General features: G+C 38.3%; 1 protein-coding gene across 1 annotated transcript in view; it reads left to right on the top strand.

Annotated features, from left to right (window-relative positions):
- Positions 1 to 14317, top strand: part of LOC134534279 (protein madd-4) — a 191240-nt gene that overhangs the window by 115193 nt on the left and 61730 nt on the right. Inside the window, exons 11-13 of the mRNA XM_063373000.1 lie at positions 7647 to 7825; positions 11833 to 11874; positions 12193 to 12282. Coding sequence (XP_063229070.1) covers positions 7647 to 7825; positions 11833 to 11874; positions 12193 to 12282 — 311 coding nt within the window. The remainder of the gene's footprint in view (positions 1 to 7646; positions 7826 to 11832; positions 11875 to 12192; positions 12283 to 14317) is intronic.

The following is a 14317-nucleotide window of genomic DNA, read 5'->3' on the forward strand; positions in this document are numbered from 1 at the left end:
GTACTTGGAATATTCCCTGGAATGAAACATCTTCATAACACATTATAATGTTTGTTTATTTTATATAATGTGTCATAAAATTGACCAGCTTAACATGCTATTTGTACACGCGAATAAGTAATAAAGTGATTTTTTAAAATTATATTTTATTAGGTATATAATAAAAAATGGTGTAAACTAGTATAAACACCCTTTTTTTCGAATGCCACGATGAATGTGTATCCGTAAAAAGGGAACAGGTCTATTATACGTCCTAATACTTTTTCTGATTTTTTTAATGTTAGTAAATTAGTAGTGGTTGCAAAGTACATATGATAGGTAATAAAATATACCCCCTTTAAAATTTATGTTTTTTAAAAGATATGATTATAATTATAATACTACACTGTAAAATATGTTAAGACATGGACGATTCTGCAGTTTCAAAAAAACGTCACGTGGTTAAAAATATTATGTGTCACTATATTAGATATAAATACATAATAACGTCTATTTAAATAAAATAAAGCCATCCGCATTTTGAAAATATAATAAACTATGTGAAGATACAATATATATCACTTTCATGTCGCTACGTATGTGCTGATTATCGATACTATCAGCGTCTATTATATCTAGTTTATTTGCTATATCACAAATCTGTGGCATACCACGGCCCTTTCGCTCTACAATGGCGTCAATTTTCAGAATATTTGCGGAATATTTGCTTTACATGCCTTATTTTTCTGTATAGTAAACCATGCTTTAAAGAAACAGCTCAAAAATTGGGAAAACATAAATATCAATAATGTTAATATGAGTTTTCACAGAAAAAAGTTTTTAAAATAGTTGTACGTAATTTTATGTTCGTTGTAGAAGTCAAAAATGCATTGTGTTTTAATAAATATACTATTGATCTCGTCCCATCGAGTACGATGAACTCGAGTTTCAAGCCGAGTCGAGCTGAAACTACTCGCGCGACTCGGACCCCTAATGTTTTTTTGCGGAATTTAGGAAATGATTGATCGCTTGAACGTTTTTATTTCTTCCTGAATATATATTTAAATTATTTTTCAAAGTTACTTTCCAAAAATTGGCTATTTTACCTTTTTAAAATAGTAGTATAGCAAAAATAAACATAAATTATAAAGTCCTAAAAAATACGACTTTCCTATGCTCTTCAGGAATGAAAATTCGTACTTAAAACCCATCGCGTTTGCTGAATGCTTGGTATGGAAAAATGTCTACGTTCGCTAGTCATGGAGGCGGAAATATGCTTGGTCAATATGTGTAGATGGAATTTTTAGTCGTCTTCATTTCAAGTCCAGTCTGGACTCGAAGTAACTTGAGAATTTATGCTCTCTGGGCCGAAACCTGTCAAATCCTCGAAATGTTTAACTATTTAGAATGCAAGCTTTTTCATCCACATTCAGTGCTGAGTTTCTATTCATGGCGGTTCGGTGAGGTGAAAGTCTGACTGTCATCAAGGCAATCAGGATTATAATGCAAAAGATCCGGTCTTCCAGCAAAGAAAAACTTTTTCGTGGGTTTTCTTGGAGTAGTCCTGCTTCCCTCCCCCCCCCCCCCCCCCCCCCCCAAATTCACCATTAAACAGCTCGTATCACATCATTTCTCCGTCTGAAACTACATCAGACGGCACAGCTAAACTGGTTTAAATGAACGCGTTTAGGTAATCATATTCGAAAACATTTTATTCGTTGGGTGGAAGGTGCTTGTCAGACGGAGGGAATGAAACTTTAGCTCTAAATTACTGAACATTTAAGGAAGGAAATATTTTTTTTTATTCGAACGTGAACATATTAAATATTAATTTATTTTGTATAGTTCACATTCGTTTGCACATATGTAACTTCCGTGTAATTTGGTATAACAACAACACACAGTACGTGGGTGTAAACCGATATTTTAGAAAAAAAAATTCTAGTGAAATAAATATTAAATAATAATTCGTTACATCTTATCTTCCAATAAATACGTATTTTCTGCAAGCATTTATGGGCGTGTCATTTTTGGATGGTTTCGAAATGTTTCCAAACCTTCTTGATAATTAGGTATTGAAGTTATATATCTTATATTCCACATTTTTTATGTTCAAAATATCTGTTTTCTAAAATCATCAATGAAACCGAATGTTTATAGCACGAACTGGTCGCAATGTTTATGTTTATTTTTCTATGTTCATTAGAATTGTTCGTTAGTTTCAAGCTGAAAACTATCGTAAAACTAATTCTGCATATTCACTCACAAAACCGAAAGGTTCATATATTGATTTACCCGTTGTATTTTATACATCTGCATGACTCACTTCGGCCATTTTTTAGCTATGATTTGCTGACGTTAAACCAGCCACTCACGAGCAAGCATAGAATATATGTCGTTCTGAATTATTCGAGAAAACATTTTTAGTTTGAATAAGAAACAAACCCGATTCTAAAACTTCCAGAATACATGTAACCATGTGCAGATATAATCATATTCCAATGAAGTAGCTGTAAGTACCGTGTAACCGCGTTCAGGGGTTCTGTTCTATGAGACTCGTGATATTTTTGTATTATCAGAGGCGGCTCTAGGGCTAGTGTTCTGTTAAAAATATGGACATTAATGAGAAAACGAAAATTGAAATTTTATTAGCATGTAAATTAAAGTACTCGCTAATACCAATTTCAATTCTTGATTTGAGATTATAAAACCTTTCAAATAGTTTATTTCCACGTACAACTATGCGATGCCAATGTAATTTGATCGTAAGAATTTATAAAACTGAATCGAGGATAATTAATTACGAAAGAATATCAAAATTTCTTAAGATAAAATGGCAAACCATCTTCGAAACTTATTTTCCAAATTAGCTTAAAATTTTATTTCAAAGGATTCATTTTTGAAATTTTAATGAGGAGGGCCTTCAAAAAATATATATAGCTCAGGTCTCCGCAAAGTCTAGAGCTGGCAATGGGTGTTACACTTAGCATATATTCGATATTTATTATTAGCTAGCATAAGTACTCGGCGTGGTCCGGCCAAAGCGCATCATAAAATATCATTATATAAGGAACATCACTAAGGAATTTCAAATCTGTGGGGCAAACACTTGTAAAACCGAAATTGTTACTTTATGTCCAATTGATTGCACAATTTCGGTGCATCAAGGCTACGCATAAGCAAAAACCGGAACACAAATGTTCAACTTCATTTTGTGGGAAGGCAGGTAACTCCTAGGAAAGACGTGACGGACGCACCAAACGATAGCGCGTTACAAATTCAAGGCAACGCCATCTATTGACGAAGTTCCAAACTAAACCGTTATTAGCAGCCGTGAGCTTCACTAAGCGGCTGGATTCCCCCAAGAAAGATGGGAGTTTCCAGAACTGCTATATAACCGTGTAGTGGACATAGAGAAGTAACATAAACTGTTTGTGTGTAAATGCCCTACATCCTATGATTTTCCATTATAAAACTGATTTTATCCTTTTTCACTCCTTTAGAGATGTAATTTCATAACTATATGTAGTCAATGTCACTCTCAGGTCCATAAACTATATATATGCAAAAAAAATCATGTCGATCATGTTGTTCCGTTGCTGCGTGAAAGAAGGAAAAACAGACAAACAGACTTTCGCACTAATAATTTTATTAGTAGGGATTACGTTGTTTTTAGTCCGGCTCTGGATGCCAAACGATTAGTTTAAGAATTTCCAAGTCTTTTTTTTAATCAGAGATTTTTCTCGCTTAATAGGGAACGAAGCACAATGTTTTCGTTTCTGGAGAGACCCCACAGGTGTCCACGGGGCGGCTCGGCAATGCACAGGACCCAGCAGGTCTGATAGACGACACGAACCTCCTCTCCCGCGGCTGAAGAATCCCGTAGAGTGACTATGGTAGTAGAGCGTGGTCTAGGCCATGAGGTACCGGATTTTTCATGACCAACATCTACCAAGATGAAAGTAAAAACACCAGACACCACCATTGATAGTCAGTATCCCACCCGACAAAAAAGAAACGGTGGGAAATGAGTAATTATTGATTTTTTCATTTAATAAATCAAGGAGTTGGCCTCTGGAACCTGTAAATAAGGTCGTAAATCTATGGCCACGCGTATGAGAAACCACACATAATGGCGTCACTGACTGCAGCCAAGCTGACTCTAGATGTGTATGATTTCCAGTATCTCATGCATGTGCTCATTTCGCGCAATTGCCTTGACGTTTCATAATCTCAGCAGTGGCATCCATATACAGATGACGTCGTTTTGCTTCCAGCGTGACAGACATTCGTGGTCTGAAGCACATTCGATTCGTACGTCCGCAGAAAAAATTGAACATTTATAGGCCACAATAAATATATTTTATTATTTATATAGGCCCTTACAAACGACAGAGGGGAGGGGGGTGTGAAGATATTTAGTTTCCGCGAGGTGGATTATTACTGAGAACCAAAATTTGTTCTCACTAATAAACATAGGTTTGTTGGGACTGCAAAATTATTTTGCTGTCAAAACACAATATTTGGCGAGGACTATATTGATATAAATATTTTGTGACAAGCACAAAACTGTTTTTCAGTGTTTATGTCAGAAGTCACAAAATGTTTGGAGGGAACATTACCAGTTTTATAGATTTTTGAGATACTTTATCGTGCAAGATGGACTTGTCCTAGAATTCTGGGAGTTCATATGGGATATAATCTTGGATAAAAAATGAATATAAAGTGACACGTGAAGTATTTTGTGCACGAGTACATTATATTTATGTGCAAAACGCCAAAATTAGCATTATAACTCCATGTGTTACCGAGAAAAGGTGGCGTGGTGGATACACGTTCGGGAAACACCCAGGTTGAAACACCGGTACGAACATTCTCATTTTGGTTTTCCCAACATTTCCGGAAATTCTGAGGAGGGTCTTAGCCGTACTCCAGGGCTGTTTGCTCCCTCAAAGTAAGTACCATGGCTTGTGCTGTTGCACTATTCAACGTCTGATCTACACGTTGTTGTTCACGGGACAAAAAAAACCGTCGTGCGTGCGCGCGTGAAGTTACGGAACGAATTTCGCGGGTTCGCGCGCTGGTGGCTCCGTGCTAGTGCCTGAGTCCAACCCGTTGATCGAAATCACTAGGACTTAGTGGTCAGAGCATCCGTCTCCCACAACAGGTTCCATACCTGCCAAGTTAATATATATATATATATATATATATATATATATATATATATTTCGTTAGTGGAAAACATGTTGAACGTTGCCTTGAGTCGATGGACTTTTTTTTCGGGTTCTCCCGTTTAACTTGAATCGCATTTCTTTTCAACCCTCGTTGTCTCTAACTTCAATGAGACATTAAGGGGTATTATTTTTTCTCCCTTTATTTAAGATTTTCGCATATGATTTTAAATCAATTAAAAATATTATTATATTTAATTGTTGATAAAAGTTTTTTTTCTACTAAACAAGTCTTTCTGTAAGTGTTTTTATGAACATAGAGGAAATGTCAGTCCTAGCATTTACTGAAAGCATTAAATAATTTGGTATACAGTTTTTAATTAACTTTTAATATGTATCATTTCTCTCGAAACCCCTACCTTTTATTAATTTATTGAATTAGATACTAAAACTTTTTTTTAAGATGAAGGCTACATAGCCTAAGAGCAGTTACCCAAAACTGTATATCACATGTTTTCTTTCTTTCAGTACATGCTGCGATTGACATTAAATTCTGCATTTAAGTTTTTTAACAACCATTAAAATTAAAGCCTTTTTAGTATAAAATCACTTTCATTAATAATTCAATATGATAATGGGATTAATTTATTTTAAATTCATGTGCAGAAACACGAAATATTGGGAGCAAAATAATTTGTGGATACTACCCCCTTAACCCACAACACATGCGTTCATTCGTTCGCTTTAGGGTGCTCGTTGAATGTGTTCGTCAACAACCCTGCATGTTGGCTCAAACTCGTCGCATGTCCGTGCGACAACGAAACCTCAACAATGTTGTTGAGTCATTATAAAAGGCTACCACAAGCACTAGGATTATGCCTTTCCCGGCTTAATTATTAGCAGAGCACACGTAAAGAACATGTATACGGCACTTTGGACCACTACCACTGCCTCCGATACGCAGGAGAACGAATGCAACATTAATAATTTAATAATTATTAATTTATTTTCTATTTTTTAATTGTGAACACTATCAGCTAATCTTGTACTAGTATCTTTATACCACGTGCGATTTATTCTGTATATTATCCATACAACAAAAAATCCCAAAATTTACCCAAAAAAAAACACGAAAAAACTAAACAAAACAAAAACATTGCTTTAGGTGCTGTATTTGCTTCTTTTTTTAATGTACCAATAATTTTTACGTGAGAATGTATTTATTGATTGATTCAAAAATATATGAAATTAGATGAAAGAAACCCCTACTTAAATAATATCGAGATTTTATCATGAGTTTAATTATCGAGGCAAAGATTGAGTGATATACAAAATTTTTATTTGAAAAATTTATGTTTTTATATTTTCAGGAAGAATAGCTACAATTTGTTGGCTGTCGTCTCTCTGGGAATGATGGCAAACCTTTCCCACATAACGATGTATCGTTTGAAACTTTAAATATATCGATGTCGAGAATACAGCTTCATTCGAATACTAGCCTAATGGACCACTTAGCTAAGGGATCCACTAGAAGGGCATCGTAGTGGACGCGGCCATTTTTGCGTTGCTTTAGTATCCTTAAAAGGTATGCCGATGCTCCCCTTCATACATCCACTAAAATCAGGATTTCTAGAGATGTGACACTTGATCCACTGATGCGTCCCTACATCCACTGGCTTCGGAATAGTGTTTTATTTTGTTTGTATATAATATTACTTAAGTATTTTGGCATAAGATTTGTTTCAAAGGTTATAAGTGTAAGTAATTACTGAAATATAGACAAATAACAAACGTTAATGAATATTAATTACCTAAAGGAAAACTTAATCCTGTAGGGGTATGTAATTCTCATTTTAAGAATTTTAAGCATTTTTAAATTGATAACGAACATTTTTTTTATTTTGAACACTAAAATTTATAACTTCCACGCTACATTATTATTATTTTTTAGTTTAATATTCGTAAATAGCACGACTCGAGATGGCTACGGGCTCGTTAAGTACGACCAACAGATGGTGGTGCTAGCGGTTCCAAGTGTTCGGATACTGTCCATCCACGTCGTGGCAGAATTTACTGATGGATGTGGGTATGTTTGTGCCGTGGACGCATCCCTGCGCATTCGGAAGCAGCTTGTGTCCGCTACTGTATATCAAGCGCGGCTCCAGAAGGGGGGGGGGGGGAGCGGTGGGGGGCGACAGCCCCTCCCGAGACCAATTATATTTAATTCGTGTATATTTATGTTTACTTAAATATTTAATTTCATATGTTGAACTTTTTTATCTCGTCAAAAGTTGCACGGAGCTACTAAGGTTCTGTATTCGAAACCTGTGCCAATGTCTGACCACTTTCATTTTTTTTTCGCAACTACGGCCTGTCTTTGAGCGATAGCCCCTCTACCGAAAAGTCATCCCGAAGCCGCCATGGTACTGTAGCGAGAGGTCTAACGATGTGACGGGGTGGAAACGCAGCGGCGCGCGCGCGTGTGTGTGTACGCAGCTTCATCGCCGAGGAGTGGGGCCCGTGCTCGGCGAGCTGCGGCGAGGGGGTGCGGCGGAGGGAGGTGCACTGCAAGATCTTCCTGGAGTTCTCCAAGACCATCGCGCGCCTGCCCGACGAGAAGTGCCAGGGTCCGAGGCCGCGCGACCTGGAGCCGTGCGCGCGCCCGCCCTGCCTCGACTACCACAGGTCAGCGGCGCGCGACCCGACCTAACCCCCTTCCCTCGGGCGGGAGACCTGAGACGCACACCCATCTAAGTACTAACCACGCTCGACGATGCTTAACTTCTGTGATCGGACGAGAACCGGTGTATTCATCGTGATAAGGCCGTTGGCAATTTTTTTTGCTAACCTAACTAAAACTAAGTGTTATTTGGGAGGGGTTTGGGTTAGGTGCGTCTCAGGCCGAAGCCTATCACGCCTTGGTCATGCTGGGATTGGCCATGCAGGAAGAGGGGTCGCATGCATCGTGTGCTATGTTAGAGGGATTGGCCAGCCATGGCAACGATTGACTCCCCTCACTCTTAAATCTAGACTATAACTAGAGATAGGTTGGGATGCACATAAAGTTCTGCCATTCCCGATTACACCCGAAAAATTCACCTTCGGCCAACTTCGGGATTTGTTTTATTTTGGCGCAGGAAAAATTAATTCAAATATTAAAAGTGATCGGTTAGGTGAGCTACATTAAAACACTTAAAAACACTATGGACGGTTAGTTAGGTTAGTATAGCTACATTAAAAATAAACAGAGAAATATGAATATATATATAAATAAACCCGAGGTTGGCCGAAGGTGAATGTTCGGGCGTGTTCGGGCAGGGACAGAACTTGATGGACATCTTAGGCTTCCCTTCCTCGGGCAGGCGTGGCGAGGCTCTCCAAGACACCGATCTATCGCGCCTTCGATGTATCGGGGGAATTCATATCGACCTGAAAATATCGATATATATATCGGTCTGTTTTAATATAAACATATTTACCCATGTTTTTTTCTTATTATAAAATTATTATTTAACTATACGTTCCATTGAGTTCGTTATACATCTAAGCTCTTTTTATCAAAAGTAAATAATACTATTGTTTTTCTCAATTTTAGCAGCCATGCCGTCACAACACTGAATACAAAATCAGTCCGTCTCTTTAAAACAATCAAAAGACTTAATACGAATATAAAATCAGTTACTAGACATACGTCCACGTATCAACTCCCGCGTGACCGGCCACTGCCTTTACTGCATTGCAATACTTCCACCTACCAACTTATGAAATTTTCCACTCTATATTTCCCTTTTCTTCCCTCCTTTTAAGTAATTTTTTTTTTTTTTTTGCGAAGCCTGCGGTCCACCATTTTATAATTTTTCTTCGAAATTTGTTTACACATAATTTTAATAAAATGTTTTTTTTTTACTTGAAAGTTAGTATTTTATTTAAATTCAATATCATCGGAACAAAATATCGATATCAAAAAGATATTGTCACTAAAGTAACGATACCAAATTATCGTTATTTTGAACCTAAGAAAACGGTGATTCCGATAAATCGATCAATCTTTGCCATCCCTAGAATGTAAAGCTGAGTCAAAATAAATAAAAAGACAAGCGACTGCATAGCAGGCATGCACACGACTGTGCAATTTTAAGGTCATCAGATAGCCAAAAATGCTCTTTAAAGCATTTTCTTTTAAATACTTTTCCGGGGGAGGAAAAATGGACCAGTCGCTTCTCGGGGAACGGTGAGTGGAAACAAGAGTCTAGCGGCAGCAATGCTACCTTCCTGCAACTGGCTGCAAATGCCGATACTCTCCGAAGTTGGCCGATCGGGAGCGCCTACCCCCTGGATGTTTTTTATTTTTATGCGCGTGTTTTTTCTCTCCAGTATATATATGCCATGCCGACCTCCGTAGCGTAGTCGGATGCACACCGACTTACGGTACGAGGGGTTCTGGGTTCGAGTCCCGGGTGAGGCATGGGTGTTAATTTACAGTAAGAGATTTGATTGCTACGATATGATAACGATTGGAATGGTTTAGTTCTGGTTGTGGGCGAAAGCCGTTAACCATACAAACAATTAAAAAATAAAAAATAAATAAAAATGCCACATAGACTGTTTAGTGGATGGTTGGTTATATTAGGTAAGTATAGCTACATTAAAAATACTGTAAAATCATTTTATGGTTGCTTAGCAAATAACTTTTTAATATGTAGCTATCCAGCGCTAGGAAACCGTTTACATGATTTCCAAGTATCTTTAATGTAACTATACTAACCAAATCAACCATCCACAAAGTTTTAAAGTATTTATAATGTAGCTAACCTAACCTTATTGACCATTAGTTATCATGTCCTTTCCTGAAAATTACAATTTAATTAATAAATTTACTTTTAATTGCATTCATTATTCAAATATATTTATTACTTTTGAAATTATACGTGCTCGTATTTATTTTTACAAGTACAAAAAAAAATTCGCACCTGCCAGGATTCGAACCGTCAACCTTACGATTAGATTAACAATTAATAGGTTTTTATTTTTCGTAATTGTCACAGTACATGGTTTGCAGGGTTATTTAGACATACCAGCAGTTTCCTGCTCTTTTGCCAAATTTTTACATATTTACACTTTAGTTTTTACATGGCACAGAATATATACATATAATAAAAGGAAACTTTAAAAAACCTTTTGTCTTTGTGTTTGGAGCCATTGGGCTCAATGTCTTCACATCACTGGGAAATGCACACATTATTACATTTACTATTATTTACAAAGAATTAAAAATGAACATATACAGATAAGTGTTACAAGAAAAAGAATATTATTGGTTTAAAACTAAGCTATCAAATAAGCAAACATACATACAATGTGCTATGGTTGGCGTTCATCAATGGTTACTTCGGTATGGCACTGTGGTCGGCGTCCATACTATACACATATATACACTATATACACTGCACTTGCACTTTGGGTGTCCCAGTGGAGATCTTGGGGCCGCCCAGTCAGGGTGGCCTGCCAGGGTGGTAATCTGTTATGAGTTTGTGTGGATAGGGTCTGGTGATGTCGTGTTTGCCAATGTTCTGTATCAGTGTGGACGGGTGTTGTGCAGCTTTGTGGAAGAATTTGTCTGTGTATTGTGTGACTAGAGATCTTGGTGATTGTGTGTGTATGAAAGCGCCGCTAAGCGTTCAGCCACGAGGCCATATTTGATAATGAAAAGTTTCAGATGATATATATGATCGTGCCGACGGCCCCGGAACGAGCCTGAGCGGTGCGGCAGCCGGCCCCGGAACGAGCCAGTTGCCAGTTGCCAGTTGCAGGAAGGTAGCATTGCTGCCGCTAGACTCTTCTTGAGTGGAGGGGCATTCCATAACACTCCCCTCAGACCCTTAGAAACAAGCCTATAAAAAATGCCCACGTATATATTTGTGTAGATGAATATAATTGTGAGGAATAATTTACTAGCATCGATAAAGAATGTTTCCTCTGGTCGTTGATGAAACCTGCTGACCGTGCGAGGCCATGGCCAGTACAACCATTATATAATTATTCAAGTAAATATTCTTTATGATGTAATTTTTGAAAATTTAAAATTAAAATTGCTTGTCACACTAAAATCTCAGGGAACAGTAGAATTTTACTACTTCAACTTTTACACGTAGAATTTTTTAAGTAATGATTATGGTTGTAAAAGGAAAACTGGAATTTTTTTAATTTTGTTTATTTTTATTTAACTGTTTTAATACCTTGATTTTAAGTTAATTGTTTGATTTATAATGATATTAACAAATACATGAAACACACACATGTTAAGTTTGTATGTGCAACCTGGCACTTGGAAACACAGTTCCTGCCGTTTCTGTGTACGAGGGCTGTGATGTGGAGAAAATACACTAACGTTGCCCACTAAGAATTGCAGTAATATTTCCGAAAATGACATATTTGTAACCTGAAGTACTGTTTTCGGAAGGTTTTTTTTTTTTTTTGAATCCCGGAAAGGAGGGGTTCGGGGTCGTTGTTTGTGTGACGACCCAACAAGGTCGGGTCATTGTGCGTGACGACCCAACGAGGTCGGGTTCGTTGTGTGTGTGACAACCCAACGAGGTCGGGTTCGTTGTGTGTGACAACCCAACGAGGTCGGGTTCGTTGTGTGTGACAACCCAACGAGGTCGGGTTCATTGTGTGTGACAACCCAACGAGATCGGGGTCGTTGTGCGTGACGACCCAACGAGGTAGGGGTCGTGGTGTGTGTGACGACCCAACAAGGTCGGGCTCGTTATGTGTGTGACGACCCAACAATGTCGGGGTCGTTGTGTGTGTGACGACCCAACGAGGTCGGGTTCGTTGTGTGTGACAACCCAACGAGGTCGGGGTCGTTGTGCGTGACGACCCAAGGAGGTCGGGCTCGTTGTGCGTGACGACCCAAGGAGGTCGCAGCCGTGGCTCTGACGCCCCCGCAGTCTGCCTGATTTAAGGCTGGACGTGGTGGGGCTGCGGGACGGCTACGGCGAGCCGTCGCCCTCGGACACCTACCGGCCGCACTACGGTGACCCGGCCATCAAGGTGGCCGCCGGAACCTCGGGCCTGACCTACTCGTGGAAGGACCAGGGCTTCACGCACTGCAGCGCCTCTTGCCTCGGAGGTGAGCGCACCAGCTAGTGCCCCGGTTATAACACTGCAATAGCATCAGCTGTGAGCGTTCTACGGTATGCCGGTTCGAGGTCACAATTATACCGGCTCATGTGCGAGTACTTGTGCTTATAGCGCGAAAGAATGTCTCTTTCCCCAGTTAGTAGAGGGTGAACCTGTAAAATTTATCTGGCAACAGGATTCCCATTGGAATATCTTTTGTGCGAGAGTGGTTGAACGTCGAAGTCTCTGACCGTCGGATTGGTCGTATAATGGTCGAGACGACAGAGCTCTTTTTGTTCGCTGGCCTCCACGTTCACCTGAACATAACATGCGATTTTTTTTGGGGGGCTTCATTAAAGATTTGTGTCTACGTTCCAACGCTACCTAATGATTTGCTAGAGTTGAGACACAGAATTTATTGAAGAGGCCCCACCAAAGTGGGGGAAGAGCTAAACTTTAAGTTGGATGTGTTCCGTATAACTAAAGTTCCACGTGCTGAATATTTGTAGAATAAAACTAGGTTAGCTTACTTTAAATTTGAAGTATGATTTGTTGTAAATTATATAAATTAAACTGTTGTAATGTACCATTAAAACTGGGATATTTTCTTTAATGGACACTCTGTATTATTGATTACTGCTGCGATTGGGCAAAAACCCGGTGGCAAGCATTCCCCCTACTTTCGTCTCACCCTTCTCCTCTTAGCCAACACACACTCATCTTCCAATACATATCATTCCCCTATCGTTCTCACAACCACAGACCATTTAGACTGACAAATATTTATTTATTCATATAATAATAACTTCTTAGTTCCCGTGACCCCCTTCCTGCCCCCTCACCCGACCCTGGGCACCAACTGTAAGCCAACTGCTTATCTAGTCCAGTTCATTGAGCCCTAGCACGACAATATCTGCTGTGAGTAGACGAGGAGGTGGGTAGTCTGCAGACTGCAATGGAAAGTTAAGGTTGAAAAGGTCGCCTTTATCCGCTCGGCCACCATGACATTAACTTACACTTCTCGGGCATGATCAATTCTGGATGTTACACGCCAATTTGATTTATTTCTTTTTTTCTTGTCATTCATATTTTTGAAGGACTATACCTCTCTTACATTTTCAACGGACATTCACTAAGTGTTAAAAAGTCGCGCGAGTGTTCGCATTATTATCACTTGCGTGACTTTTCACAGCCATCATATCACACTAAATGAATATCTGTTGAAAATATCTGTGATACAACAACAAATTCAACAGAGCTTTGGCGTTAAATTTACATAAATAACTCTTAACTAGTAGTAATGACAAGAACATTTTTAAAACATCAACATGGTATGTGAGACCCATTCACAAACAAAACATACAGATATAATCAAAAATGATGAGATAGCACAACGTTTGTCATATTACAGACAACCAACGAATTGGTAAATATCAGCCAAGTTATGAATGTTTTAACACGATGTTATATTGACTAGTAAATTATAAGTGTGCTTTAACCTGAAGCAAAACAAATTGCAGAGACTGTTTTGCTGGTTTCAGCATTAAAGAAATACATACTATTAGTTCAATATTTAAAATAAAATATATGAGCATATGTTTTTCAAATTGTTTGTTGCATGAACATTTTTTTTAATTTGTTTGAAAATAAATCACTGACAACGTTGTACAACTTGTATTTGAACACAACTGGATGAAACACGCATACGAATTAGACTTCATCCTGTTATTTTTTTTTCCATGGTGCGTGCACATTTTGTTTCATAATAAAATTTCATTCTCACAGTGCCCAAAGAAGTGTGAATTCAAAAATAGAGTACATTCGTTATGAAAAGGAATCCAATGAAGGATATTTGTTTCTCAGTTTTTAACAGTTTCTAATTGTAGGGTTGGTGATATCTTGCAACTCGCGCGTTTTATATGTTACCGACGTTTTCTTGCGCTTCTTGTGTGTTTGATCCTTGCGCTCTTAACGAATTTTATAAACCCGGTCTTACTCCACGGCTGTCAAATATACAAGACAAAAACAGTTATTGTAGGTTACAG

This window comes from Bacillus rossius, chromosome 1, assembly GCF_032445375.1.
Source record: "Bacillus rossius redtenbacheri isolate Brsri chromosome 1, Brsri_v3, whole genome shotgun sequence".
Classification (NCBI taxonomy): domain Eukaryota; kingdom Metazoa; phylum Arthropoda; class Insecta; order Phasmatodea; family Bacillidae; genus Bacillus; species Bacillus rossius.